This window comes from Tupaia chinensis, unplaced genomic scaffold, assembly GCF_000334495.1.
Source record: "Tupaia chinensis unplaced genomic scaffold, TupChi_1.0 Scaffold000178_1, whole genome shotgun sequence".
NCBI lineage: Eukaryota > Metazoa > Chordata > Mammalia > Scandentia > Tupaiidae > Tupaia > Tupaia belangeri.
In genome coordinates, this window is record NW_006159653.1 from 453,525 (window position 1) to 467,586 (window position 14,062).

Below are 14,062 nucleotides of genomic sequence, written 5' to 3' on the forward strand. Positions count from 1 at the left end.
GGTCGCCATGGCCCAGCCGCCGCCCGACGTTGCTGAGGACGACTGCCTCCCTGAGTATCGCCACCTTTTCTGCCCGGACCTGCTCCGGTGAGCGCTCGCGGCGCCGTCCCGGGGAGCGGAGCCTGGGCTCGGGGACGCCCGGGGGCAGAGTGGGTGTGCAGCTCCTGGAGAGCGAGCGCGCCGCTGCTGGGAGGCGGGGGCCCGGATGCACTCTGACCTTGGCCCTGCGAGGGAGGCGTGATGGCGGTGGACCGTGACCCGCTGGCCTGGGCATCTTGGGAGGCCGGGTGCGGAAGAAACCCTCGCGTGTTTTATGAACGAGTCTGACTTGGTTACTTTCTGAACAGAGGGTCTGAGCTGGAGATCATTTTCCCGGAAGACCCAGGGGCCCAGGGGTGCCAGTCTTTAAAGTCATTTTATTTATTATTATCTAATTTGCTATAGGGTATATGTGTTTATCAGAGAGAAAGAGAGGAAGCAAGCCACCAGGTCCAGGACTCGAACTGTGGTCGGCCGTGTGGGAGTCCAGTGCCCTTAACCACCACACTATCTGCCAGTCCCAACAGCCTTTTTATTTTTGTAATTAAAAAAATCCGTTTGTTTAATAATTTTTTAAAAAAGTTTGACCAGTGAAAGACAGAAAAGTAAAGCGAGAAAGCTAGCTGCCAAGTGTGGGACTTGAACCACAATAGCCTCTATGGGAGTCTAGCTCCTCAGCCACCAGGCAAATTGCTAGACATGCCTCCACAGCCTTTTTTTTTTTTTTTTTTAGATTTTTTGCTGTTGGTCTTGCGCTCACAAGAGAGACAGAAAGCAAGAAATTGCCCCTAAGGGGGGACAGCCAACCCCTAACCCCTTCTACTCCAGTCTCTTCTCAGAATTTTAGGTATTTACGTGTCTGGTGTGAGTTTTAAGCCACCAAGTCCAGGACTTGAACCATGGTTGGTCGACTGTGGGAGTCCAGCAACATAACCATTACACCATGTGCTGCTCCCTCTCCACAGCCTTTTTAAAGAGCCTTTATAAAATACTCTTGTTATTGGGAACCAGCAGTTAGCGTAATGGCTATGTCGCTGGACTCCCACGTAGTCGACTGCGGTTCGTGTCCCGGACCCGGTGGCTTAAAACTCACGCCGGGCGCGTGTGCGTGCGTGCATGCCCAAGATCCCGAGAGGAGAATGGAGAAGGGATTACGGCGTGACCACCCCCCCTGGGGGGTAATTTCCCGCTTTCTGTCTCTATGTCTCTCTCTGTCTGGCGAGCGCACGCGCCCTATAGCGAAAATCTCTCCAAAAAAAAAAAACTTTGTTATTATTATAAATTTGCTACTGGGCACATGCGATCACCAGAGAGTGACAGAAACAGAGAGCAAGCTAAAAGGTGAGAGAGCAAGCTGCTAGGTCCAGGGCTCTAACCGTAGTTGGCCATATGGGAGTCCACATGATTTTAACTACCATGCCACCTACAGGCTTTATAAAAAGCCTTTAAAAAATTAATTTGAGGGCCAGCAGGTGGCATAGTGGCTAAGGTGCTGGACTCCCACGGGGCCAGCCACAGTTCTTGTCCCAGACCTGGCAGCTTGCTTTCTCACTTTCCCTCTCTCTCTCTGTCTGTCTCTGAGGAACATGAAAAGAAATAATAGTGAATAAAATTAAATACATAATTTAATAAAAATTATTACTTTTTAAAGAATTATTTTATTTAACTTTATTTCTTTTAATTTGATCAGAGAGGGATGGAGAGAAAGTGAAAGTGAGAAAGCAAGCTGCCAGGTCTGGGACTGGAACTGCTGTTGGTCACGTGGGAGTCCAGCGCCCTTAACCACTACGCCACCTGCTGGGCCCCCAAAGTTATTAACTTTATTATTTTTTAAATTTGCTTTAGGGCACACGTGCTCACCAGGGAGAGAGAGAAAAAGAGGGAAAGGGGGCCAGCAGACGGCACAGTGGTTACATTGCTGGACGCTCACCTGACCAACTACAGTTCAAGTCCTGGACCTGGTGGTGGCTTAAAACTCACACTGGGCGGGACCAGCTGATGGCGTAATGGCTGTGTTACTGAACTCCCATGTGATTGACTGTGGTTCGAGTTCTAGACTCGGTGGCTTAAACTCACGCCAGGTGCGTGTGTATGCGTGCACAGTATCCCAGGAGGAGAACGGAGGAGAAGGGATTGCGGTGTGGCTGTCCCCTCTGGGGGGTAATTTCTTGTTTTCTGTCTGTTTGTCTGATGAGCACACGTGACCTATAGCAAAAACCTCTCAAAAAACAAAAACAGAACTCATACTGGGCACATGTGGATGTGTGCCCATGTTCCCAGGAGGAGAGTGGAGAGGAAGGGACTGCAGTGTGGCCTTGCCCCCTTGGGGGTGATTTCTCACTTTCTCACTGTCTCTGTCTTTCTGTTTCCCCGGCAAGGGCACATGCCCTAAGACCAAAACCTCTTTTTATTTTTGCTATAGGGCATGTGCGCTCGCCAGACAGAGAGAGGCAGAAAGCGAGAAATCACCCCCAGGGGGGATGGCCATGCCGCAGTCCCTTCTCCATTCTCCTCTCTGGCCCAGTGTGAGTTTAAGCCACCGGGTCTGGGTCCGGAACTCAAACTGCAGTCGGCAACATGGGAGTTCAGTGATATAGCATTATGCTAACTGCTGGTTCCCCAAAACCTCTTTTAAAAAATACAGAGGGGCCAGCAGGTGGCATGGTGGTTAAGGATGTTGCACTCTCACATGGCCAGCTGTGCTTCAAGTCCCAGACCTGGCGGCTTGCTTTCTTACTTTACCTCTCTGTCTTGCTCTGTCTTTCTCTGATAAAGATAAATAAATAAATAAAGCTAAATAAATCAATTATTAATAAATATATAATTAAATAAATAAAAGAGAGAGGGAAAGTGAGAAAGCAAGCCTTCAGTCTGGGACTTGAACTGCAGTCTGTCATATGGGAGCCCAGCTCCTTACCACCACGCCACCTCCTGGCCCCCAAAAGAATTTTTAAGGATCTTCCTTTTTCTTTTCTCAGGGACAAAGTGGCCTTTATCACTGGTGGTGGCTCTGGGATTGGGTTCCGGATTGCGGAGATTTTCATGCGGTAAGTGGTGCACTGGAGCCCTGCCCTAGGCTCCTTCCTGGGCCTTCAGGACCATGGGGTGCTGGGGTGGAGGCCCTCCTCCAGGGAAGGGGCAGCGGATGCCCACCCCCAGAGGTTCAGGTGCTGCTCTGGGGCCCATCAGACTCCTGTGCCCTGCAGAGCAGGGTCTCTTGGGCACAAGTTCCGTGGCTTCATGGAGTCACAGCTTGTCACCTGGCAGAGCCAGAGTTAGGCTGAGGTGAGAGGAGAGGGCCCTTCCACAGTTCTCCCTGGACCCTGCTTTTCATACAGGTCCACCCATCCCAGGTGCCCTGTTCTCATGAATTGGTGGCTTGCCTTTTTTTTTTTTTAAGAATTATTTATTTAGGGACCAGCAGGTAGTGTGGCAGTTAAGGTGCTGAACAAACCCACATGGCCAACCACAGTTCGAGTCCCAGACCTGGTGGCTTGCTTTCTCACTCTCTCTCTGTCGTCAAATTGAAATAAATGAATGAGTGAATAAAAATAAATAATTTTAAAAAGAGAATTATTTCTTTAGGGACTAGCAATTGGCGTAATGGCTATATTGTTGGACTCCCATGTAGTTGATTGTGGTTCGAATATCAGACCCAGTGGTTTAAACCCACACTGGGCACGTGTGTGTGTGTGCTCAAGATCCTGAGAGGAGGATAGAGGAGAAGAGATTGTGGTGTGGCCAGCCCCCGCCCCGGGGATGATTTCTCGCTTTCTGTCTCTCTGTCTCTCTCTGTCTTTCTGGGTACGCGCCCCGCGCCCTATAGCAAAAACTTCTCAAAAAAAAATTATTTAATTTTATTTATTCATTCAATCATTTCCATTTGAGCAGAGAAAGACACACAGAGAGGGAAAGTGAGAAAGCAAGCCACCAGATCCAAGACGCAAACCGTGGTCGGTTACGTGGGAGTCCAGCGCCTTAACCACCACTCCACCCGCTGAGCCTGCATTGGTGGCTTTGTGCATGCTGTTCTGAGCAGAGTGGGCCATTGGGGCTGAGTGTTTTGAGAATGACGCAGACTGTGGAGCCTGCTAGCAGGTGGTCACTGTCACTATGGCTGACTGGAAGATGGGCAGAGAGGTGCCCAGTGCCACTGGGACGGGCAGGTTTGCAAGGCTGAGCCCGGGTACCCGGCTGGCCTGCCGGTGTGGGCCTGGTGGCACATTCATGGTATCTGGGACATGGCCCACGTTCCTGTGTGGATGGGATACCCCGGGTGACACCCCAGGGCCCCGAGAGCTGCCCAGCTCGGCCCTGCGCCCTCTGCTCTGGTGGTCTCTGTCCTGTGTGACCTTCCTCCTGGTAAGCCTGGGGGAGCTCTGCACTGCGGGCAGCTGCTCCCTGCCTTTGTCCTCAGGCCTCGTCCTGACGCCCGCCGCTCACAGCCCTCTGCTTTTGCAGGCATGGTTGCCACACGGTCATCGCCAGCAGGAGCCTGTCAAGAGTGTCCATGGTGAGAGGGCCTCTCCTGCAGCTGGAGCCTGGGCTAGGAAGGTCCCCAGACCCAGGGGACGGCGACATCAGAACTTGCTTCAAACACGGAGCTGCAGGGGAAGTGGCCCCATGCTGTAACAAAACCCTGTCAGCTCTTCATGTGGGGTGATGTGCTCCCCCTGAGAGACCCCTGGGGTCACTGGGTGTGAAGGCGGCCCACACCTCCGCCTGCTTGCGTTTCCCACACCCACAGCAGCGGCCTGAAGGCTAGGGAGATTCTGGGATAGGCGGCAGGTGAAGTGGGTCTCACAAGTACGCAGCAGGTGTGTGGCCTAGGAGAAGTGGCTGCACACTGTGCTCCCTGGAGTCAGTCCTGCACGTGCTGTCTGCGTCAGACTCCAGGCCGCTCCCTGGACGAGCTGCTGCCCACCTCTCTCCTCCCCATCTGGCCTACAGGCTGCCAGGAAGCTGGCTTCTGCTACTGGCCGGCGGTGCCTCCCTCTGTCCATGGACGTCCGAGCTCCTGCAGCCGTCACAGCCGCTGTGGACCAGGCCCTAAAGGAGTTTGGCAAAATTGACATTCTTGTTAACGGTGAGTTTGAGTGGTGAGGCCAGGGGACTTCCGGTAGATCGATAGTGCCATGCTGAGGCCAAGCCTGGTCCCGAGTTAGGGACAGGCTGGAAGCCTGAGTGCCTGCCCAGGGCAGCCTCCGCCTGGGCCTGCCGGTGCCTTCTGGTGGTCGGTCAGCGCAACTGCAGCTCCAGTGGACGCCTCGGAGCCTTGCTGTTCCCAGTTGGGGCCCTTGAGGAAGGGAGTGAGTGACTTCTACTTTTGTTTGTTTTAGGTTTTGCCGTCAGGTACATGCACTTGCTGGAGACAGAGAGGGAGAGGGAGATCACCCCCTAGTGGGGTTGGCCACACTGCCTCCTTCATTTTCCTGGGGGCTTTGGGTGCACACACACGTGCCCGGTGTGTTTCGAGCCACTAGATCCAGCACTTGGTGTGTTGCCAGCACTGTGGGAGCCCGACACCCTGACCACCGTGCCACCCCTGGCCCAGGCCTCCATTCGCTAGTACAGGCTGAGATTCACAGGGTCCTTAAGCAGGTGGGACTTGTCCCACGTTCTGGCCCCTGCGTCTCCCGTTCATCTTGCACAAATCACTTCATGAACCAGCGTCGATGTTACTGCTCAGAACCCAGAGCCCATGGCCAGGTCTGCTCTGCGAGTCATTTCTCTTTGTTATTGGGCGCATGTGTGTGCCAGACAGACAGAAGGGGTGAGAAATCACATCCTGGCAGGGGAGCGTGCTAGAATCCCTTCTCCTCTATTCTCCTCTCATATTTTGGGCACACATGCACATATGCTGGCATTATTTATTTATTTATTTATTTTGGAGAGTTTTTTGCTATAGGGTATGTGCGCTTGCCAGACAGACAGAGACAGAGAGACAGAAAGCGAGAAATCACCCCCCAGGGGGGATGGCCACACTGCAATCCCTTCTCCTCCATTCTCCTCTAGGGATCTTGGGCATGCACACACGCGCCCAGTGTGAGTTTAAGCCACCAGGTCCAGGACTCGAACCGCGGTTGACTACGTGGGAGTCCAGCGACATAGCCATTACGCTAATTGCTGGTCCCATTTTTTTTTTGAGAGGTTTTTGCTACAGGGCACATGCACTCACCAGGAAGACAGAAAGCGAGAAATCACCCCCCAGGGTGATTTCCCATGAATAAATAAATAAATTAATTTCTTTTTTTTAAAGAATTTAACCAGCAGTTAGCGTAATGGCTATGTCGTTGTACTGCGGCGTAGTCGTAAAAAAAAAAAAAAAAAAAATTCATTCATTCATTTATTTAAATTTGACCAGAGAGAGACACACACAGAGACAAAGAAGAAAGTTGGAAAGCAAGCCACCAGGTCCAGGACTTGAACCATGGTCAGCCATGTGGGAGTGTCCAGCACCTTAATCACCACACCACCCGCCGGTCCCCTATTTATTTTTTTTAAAGAATTATTATTTTTTTATTGTTATGTTTTTTTTCCGCTATAGGGCACGCGCGTTCGCCAGAGAGACATAGAGACAGAAAGCGAGAAACCACCCCCGAGGGGCGGGGAGGGTCACACCGCAATCCCTTCTCCTCCATTCTCCTCTTGGGTTCTTGGGCACGCATGTACACGCGCCCGGCGTGAGTTTTAAGCCACCGGGTCCGGGACTCGAACTGCGGTCGACTACGTGGGAGTTCAGCGACATAGCCATTATGCTAACTGTTGGTTCCCAAGAATTATTTTTTTAATTTAACTTTATTTTATTTTGACCAAAGAGGGAGGGAGACAGAAAGAGAGAGAAATCAAGCCATCAGGTACAGAACTCGAACCATGGCTGGCCATGTGGGAGTCCAGCACCCTTAACCACCACGCCGCCTGCCTGCTCCTATTTATTTATTTTACAAACAAACACACACCAGGCACTTGTACGTGCATGCCCCAAATCCTTTTTTTTCTGAGAGGTTTTCTCTATAGGGCGCGTGCGCTCGCCAGACAAAGAGAGAGACAGAGAGACAGAAAGCGAGAAATCACCCCCCAGGGATGGCCATGCCGCAATACCTTCTCCTCCATTCTCCTCTCGGGATCTTGGGCACGCACGCACACGCGCCTGGCGTGAGTTTAAGCCACCAGGTCCGGGACTCAAACTGCGGTTGACTGCATGGGAGTCCAGCGACGTAGCCATTATGCCAACTGCTGGTCCCTATGCCCAAAATTTTGCGAGGAGAATGGAAGAGGAGAGATTGTGGTGTGTCTATATCCCTGGAGGGTTATCTCTCACTTTCTGTGTCTGTCTCTATTTCTCTAGTGAATGCACGCACCCTATAACAAAACTCTCTCAAAATAGTTGGGACCAGCAGATAGAGTAGGGGCTAGGGTTAGGGTTACGTCGCCGGACTCCCAAGATCCCAAGAGGAGAGTAGAGGAGAAGAGATTGTGATTTCTCACTTTGTCCTTTGTTTATCTCTGCTTCTCCGGCGAGCGCATGTGCCCTATATAAAAAATCTCTCAAAAATAGAAGCTTTTCCACTGTCCGGTCTAGGCCTGCCCCAATCTGACGTGACCTCACACTGACCTATTAACCTCCACAGGACCCCATTTCCAGATAGGGCCACACCACAGTGCCTGTCTTTTGGAGGGACCAAACTCACCCGTGACGGCCTGCCTTGCCCTGCCATTCAGGAACCTGGCTGCACGCTCGGGTCTTCCTCCCGTCTCACCCAGACCTCACTGAGCGTGCGCAGGGGGGGTCTGGGCGCCTGTGCCTGCGCTGCCCCTCCCAGGTCCCTGCACCACCTGCTTTGCCCTCTGCAGGTGCAGCTGGGAACTTCCTGTGCCCCGCCGGCGCCATGTCCTTCAATGCCTTCAAGACCGTGGTTGACATCGACACCATCGGCACCTTCAATGTGTCTCGTGTGCTCTACGAGAAGTGCTTCCGGGTGAGTGTCGCCTCAGCCCCGCTAGGCCCAGCTCACCACCCACTGCTGGTGTGTCCTGTGTGCCCTACGGGGAGTGCTTCCGTGTGGGTGTCGCCTCAGGCAGGCCCCACCCAGCTCAGCTCACTGCCCACCACCCACTGCTGGTGTGTTGCAGGACCGTGGAGGCGTGATCGTGAACATCACTGCGACCCTGGGCGTCCGGGGGCAGGCGCTGCAGGTGCACGCGGGCTCTGCCAAGGCGGCCGTGGGTAGGTGCTGTGGCCTGCCCGGTCCGAGTGGGCTCCTGTCCCTGCTGTCCGGGAGTCTGGCAGTCTTTGCTGCAGCTGAGCTTGGCCGCGGGCAGCAGCAAGGCCTGGCATCGGCCCTGCGCCCGGGAGGCCAGCTGCCTGTGTGCCCCTCACTCCCTCTGTCCTGCAGACGCGATGACGCGGCACTTGGCTGTGGAGTGGGGTCCCTGGAACGTTCGTGTCAACAGCCTCGCCCCTGGCCCCATCAGTGGCACGGAGGGGTTACGGCGACTGGGTAGGTAGGGCTTTTGGGGAGCCCAGGGCTCCCACAGATTGTCCCCCGCCTGGGGCACCGACCACCCCCTGACGCTCCGAGAGCTTTGCAGGGTAGAGGCTGAACACCTGTGCTGGTTGCTGTGGTGACTCTGCCAGCCCTACACATACAGGAACTGGTGGGGAGGGCTCCTGGGTACGCCTGAGCTTCCTGCTGCCTGCAGGTGGCCCCCCAGCCAGTTGGAGCACACGCAGCCTGCAGAGCCCCCTGCGGAGGCTGGGGAACAAGACAGAAGTTGCCCACGGCGCCCTCTACCTGGCCAGCCCGCTGGCGTCCTACGTGACGGGGACTGTGCTGGTGGTCGATGGCGGGGCGTGGCTGGCGTTACCCAATGACACCCAGGGGCTGCTGGGTCCTGCTTCCTCCTCTGCCAAGCTCTAGGTGAGGCGCCTGCTTGCCCTCTGTCTCCCTCCTCTCCCCTGGCCCAGCTCGGCCCTGGGCTGCTGCAGGAGGTTGAGGCGGTGACACCTGGTCATCCCTAGTGACATGGCCTCTGTGGGTGTTCTGCCGATGCCACAGGGCTACAGCAGGGGCTTTCTGAGGAGCAGCCTGCTCCTGACCTGGCCGCCTCCTGCAGGGCTCTTCCAGGGAGCACTCCTGGCATGCAGCCAGGCCAGACCCTCACGTCCGAATCCACTGGGGCCTGCTGTCCCCTTCCTCGGGGACTATGCCATTTGCACACTCACCCTCCCTGGCCGAGTTGTTGGGCAGAAGCTGCCAGGCAGCACAGCGGGCTTGCCCCTGTCCACACCGATGTCAGATGAGTCGAGAGGGAGGGGTGTGGCCAGGATGCTGTGGGCCTGCATGGCCAAGGCCTCTCTCCTGCCTGCCTGCCTGCTCTGGATAGAGGGTGTGTCCTATCCCACTCTCCCCCCACCCCAGGGTCTTTGTGCAGCAGAGGGAAGCCACGCCAGGGAGGCTGGATGAGCTAACCGAGCCACCCGGCCAGTGTGTATGGCTGAGAATCAAGAGCCTCTGGCCTGGGACCAGCAGGTGGCATGGTGGTTAAGGTGCTGGACACTCCCACACGGCTGACCGCGGTTCGAGTGCTGGACTTGGTGGCTTGCTTTCTCACTTCCCCTCTCTTTCTCTCTGTATCTCTCTCTGATCAAATTAAAATAAATGAGTGAATAAATGAAATTAAATAATATTTTTAGAAAAAGAGCCTCTGGCCCCATTGGGGCACCTCTGCATCCACCCCATGCATTCCACCTGCCAAGAGAAGCACCCTGTCTCATCTCGGGGCCAACCCCGTGGGCCAAGGCTTGGCAGCCTTGGCTCCCCTGCTTCACGTCCCCTGGCTTGTGCTCATCTGAGGCTCTGAGGCCCACGAGCCGGGACAGCACCCGTCGTGGCCTCTGTCCCGCGGCCAGCGCAGCGCAGGTCCCCGGGGCTACGTTATCTTTCAGTGTCGTTCATTTTTTTTTTTTGGAGAGGTTTTCGCTATAGGGCGCGTGCGCTCGCCAGACAGACAGAGAGACAGAGACAGAGAGACAGAAAGCGAGAAATCACCCCCCAGGGGGGATGGTCACGCCACAATCCCTTCTCCTCCGTTCTCCTCTCGGGATCTTGGGCACGCACGCACACGCGCCCGGCGTGAGTTTTAAGCCACCGGGTCTGGGACGGGAACCACAGTTGACTACGTGGGAGTCCAGCGACAGCCATTACGCTCACTGCTGGTTCCCTCAATGTCATCTTACTGTAGAAAACCTATGGACTGGATATTGCCAAAGTTCTCAGGATGAAAACACAATCAAAGAGAGTCACGGGGGGTGGGGGGGCACAGGTGGTGCGGTGGCTAAAGGCGTTGGACTCCCACATGGCTGACCAGTCTGTCCCGGACCTGGCGGCTTGCTTTCTCACTTGTCTCTCTTCCTGGTGAGCAGGCACGCTGGTAGCAAAATTTAAAAAATAATGAATGAAAAATTATACAAGAAAATAATGAAAAGAATCACTGGGAGTTAGCAAGTGGCGTGATGGTTAAGGTGCTGGGCTCCCACGTGGCCCACCACAGTTCAAATCCAGGACCCAGCAGCTTGAAACTCACCCTGAGCCTGTGTGCGTGCATACATGTGTGCCCCATATCTGAGGAGAGAACAGAGAAGGGATTGCGGCCCTGGGGGAGGGCTTCGTAGCCCTTCTCGGTGTCTCCCCAGCAAGCACATGCACTATGGCAAACATAAAACCCCGCTGCGCTGGCTGTGTGGAGCCTGTCGCTTGCAAACAGCCGGTCCTGCCGTTTGCTCCCGGTGTAGCGGAAGCACTTCCCCGTGCCTGAAGCCCTCATCTTCAGGCACGGCTGTGGCTCCCCGGGCAGGCCCAGGTGCTCAGGCTCAGAGTTAGGTGAGTGGCTCAGGACCAGCCATCTGTCTGCATGGCTGGCCGGCTCCAGTGCAGGTAGCAGTGGGTGAGCTGCCACTTCCCAAGTGCGGGGTGGGGCCTTCGTGGATACCCCGGGATCCTCAAACCCCAAATACATTCAGGCTTCCTGAGAAAGGAGGGAGTTTGACCCTTGACCCAGAGCCCTTGTGCCCGTGTGGATGAACAGTGTGAAGCTCACAACTCCTGTGGGCTCTAGGGGACTGTTCTCAGCCTGCCGTGGGCGGAATCCCTCCCGGGCACGTGGGCACGTGCGAAAGCAGAGGCCGTCCGAGGGCTTGCCAGCAGCAGGGGCTCAGCCAGAGTTTTAGCTGAGTCCTCTCCTAGGCTGCAGGGGCCACACCTGGGCGCACCTGGTGTCCAGCCTGCTCAGTACCTCTTGTTCGGAGTCTGGAAGCAGGGCACAGGCCATAGTAAGTGAGATTGAGAAGGTATGGCCACAGGCCAGCCCAGTAGCCTGGAGGTTAAGGGACCCAAGTCCCAAGTCCCACATGGCCAACCACAATTCAGATCCCAGCCCTTGGCCTGAGAAGCCAGTGGGCACATGTGCAGGCCCTGAATCCCAACAGGATGGTGAGACAATGGCCCATGGGAGGGTGCTTTCTCCTCTGGTGAGTGCACACACCCGGAAAGGAGAATTTATAGCCACAGACAGCACCGTGCCCCCGAGTGCCTGCGGAAGCTGGCTGGGCTGGCAGGCGCGGTTGACTGGTAGGAGCGTACCCCCTTTGGGAGTGGGTGGCCCGCACCAGATCCTGTCCTGACCTGCGTCCAGAGCTTTAGGAGAACTGTGGGGACTTCCCGAGTCCACAGTGTACCCCTGACACACCAGCACACAGACCCGACACAGCCGGAGAACCCTGCCAGGCTCTGGGTCTCCGTCCTCCCATCTGGGTCTCAGTGGCTCCAGCGTGGACGCGTTTTAGCCGGCTCCTGCCCTCTCAGCTGCCAGGACAATCTCCCTGACTCCCGGTCCAACTGGTGGGGGTGCCGTACTGTCTAGGAGAGATGGAGGCAGCTGGCACCGCCCGCCCAAGAGGAGCTGAGTCTACACCACGTCTGAGCAGCATATGGGGCCCTGTGCCACTGGTCTGAGTGGAAGGAGGCAGAGAGCAGAGCGTGGCCTTAGCAGACGCCCTCTTCATGTTTCAGTCACTCGCAGAAGCATGAGGCAGGGCCCTCCTTGCCTGAGCCTGGCCTGTGCCCCCAGTTGCAGGGCCTGGTTGGGCTGGTGGGTAGCCGAGAGCCACCAAGACCGAGCCACCTCCTCCAGTTCCAGGCTCTGGGCCCTGGCTGGGAGACTGAACTGGTTTCTGCAGGGGCCTCACAGGCCAACATCGGCCATCCCCCACCGCGTCGGGGTGCTGTTGGGGTGCCCTGGCTACATGGCAGCATCGCCCAGATGCCCTCATTCCAAGAGAGGGGGTCCTCTCCCCTGGCCTTTGTGGGTGCAGTGACTGGAGACTCCAGGACACTCGGCTTTGCCTGTTTAAGGAGATCCTGGTTTGGGGGGGCCAGAGTGTGGTGGTGTCATGCCCACTGGCAAGGCAGCAGGTGGGCCCTGGGACACTGCGGGAGAACCCAGACTGCGGCTCGCTGGCCCCGAGGCCTCCAGGCTCTCTGCCGCTTGTGCTCCACACCCCTGGTCACCGCTGTCAACTAGAGGACAGGATGGCATTTGCATGGCCCACCGGCATGTCCCCTCCAGGACAGAGGGCTGGGAAGCAGCTGTCCCGGACCCAGTCTCCCATACAGGAAGCCATCTTTCGTCACCTGTGTGTGGTGGTCAGTTGGCCCACCCCCAGCCCCGCTGCCAGGTGCAGGCTAGGATGGCCACTGGGGCTTGGTGACAGCCACACCTAGCACGTCAGTGGCCAGTGGCAAGGGAGTGAGAAGGCTAGGTGTGTGTGGCAAGGAGGGGCGGGGCGGTAGCTGGGGACGCAGGTCAAAGCAGTGGGGGTGCATCCCCACCACAGGACTTGGCGAGGACCAGATGGTCTGTGTTCAAGTCAGTAATCCCAGATCCCCACCCACACTCACAGGGCAGCTGCCCTGTAGATGGAGAGAGCACCGAGCTCTGGAAGGAGGCTCAGGGCCCGTGTGGACCTGGACTGAGGAGTCCTGACCCTCGTGCAGAAACCGACTCATAGGCTTTGGCCACTCCTGCCGCCGCCTCCTTTTTTTGGAGAGGTTTTTGCCATAGGGCACGTGCGCTCACCAGACAGAGAGAGACAGAGAGACAGTGAGAAATCACCCCCCAGGGGTGATGGCCACGCCGCAATCCCTTCTCCTCCATTCTCCTCTCGGGATCTTGGGCACGCATGCACATGCGCCCAGCGTGAATTTTAAGCCACCTGGTCCAGGACGCGAACCACGGTCAACTACATGGGAGTCCAGCGACATAGCCATTACGCTAACTGCTGGTCCCCTCCTCCTTTTTTTAAAAATAGTTTTTTTTTTTTACATAAGGCACATGCATTCGCCAGAGAGGACAGAGAGAGAGGGAAAGTGGGAAATCACCCCAGGGAGATGGCCACACTGTCACCTCTTCTCCATTCTTGGGATTTGGGGCACATATGCACACGTTCTTTTTTTTTTACATAAGGCACATGCATTCGCCAGAGAGGACAGAGAGAGAGGGAAAGTGGGAAATCACCCCAGGGAGATGGCCACACTGTCACCTCTTCTCCATTGAGAACTCAATTCCCATTATTGGTTCCCTTCCAAAAACCTGACCTTTGAAACCTTGCTCTGATTGGCCACTAGAATCCCTCAAATTTGCATATCCAGCACCTCATGATTGGCCCAAAAGCAACCAATCACAGCCCACTGTTTACGACCAATCACAGCCCACCGTTTATAACCAATCACGGCCCACCGTTTACAACCCACCAGTGTGTATATAACCACGATGCCTGGCCCACAGTAGACAGACAACACAGACCACCAGGAAGACAACGATGACAACCAGGAAGACGACAACTGAAGAGCCTGAAGAGCTGAAACACCGCGCAGTCTCCAGACGACCCTGAGGATCCTGAAGAGCTGACACTGCGTCGTCTCCAGACGACCTGGGAGACCCTGAAGAGCTGTAACACTACATC

General features: G+C 55.7%; 1 protein-coding gene across 4 annotated transcripts; it reads left to right on the forward strand.

The window, feature by feature from the left end:
* The first annotated feature begins 6 nt into the window (after positions 1 to 6).
* DECR2 (2,4-dienoyl-CoA reductase 2) lies at positions 7 to 13,990 on the forward strand. Of its 4 annotated transcripts, none has more exons than XM_006146348.2 (9): positions 7 to 87; positions 3,018 to 3,086; positions 4,501 to 4,552; positions 4,990 to 5,125; positions 7,894 to 8,018; positions 8,173 to 8,266; positions 8,436 to 8,540; positions 8,743 to 8,960; positions 13,885 to 13,990. In XM_006146348.2, exons 1-8 carry the CDS (start codon positions 8 to 10, stop codon positions 8,958 to 8,960), a joined length of 879 nt encoding a protein of 292 aa, XP_006146410.1. In that variant the 5' UTR covers position 7; the 3' UTR covers positions 13,885 to 13,990. The 4 variants fall into 4 exon arrangements, with proteins under 4 accessions (XP_006146410.1, XP_006146411.1, XP_006146412.1 ...); XM_006146349.2 differs by having other exon boundaries at positions 13,888 to 13,983; XM_006146350.2 differs by having other exon boundaries at positions 13,854 to 13,982.
* The last annotated feature ends 72 nt before the right edge of the window (positions 13,991 to 14,062 follow it).

Bases quoted from the DNA above. Each gene is read 5' to 3' on its own strand.
- DECR2 (XM_006146348.2), top strand. From the start codon at position 8: ATGGCCCAGCCGCCGCCCGACGTTGCTGAGGACGACTGCCTCCCTGAG. The intron at 3,087-4,500 runs GTAAGTGGTGCA...CTGCTTTTGCAG, and splicing joins ATTGCGGAGATTTTCATGCG to GCATGGTTGCCACACGGTCA. The intron at 8,019-8,172 runs GTGAGTGTCGCC...GGTGTGTTGCAG, and splicing joins TCTACGAGAAGTGCTTCCGG to GACCGTGGAGGCGTGATCGT.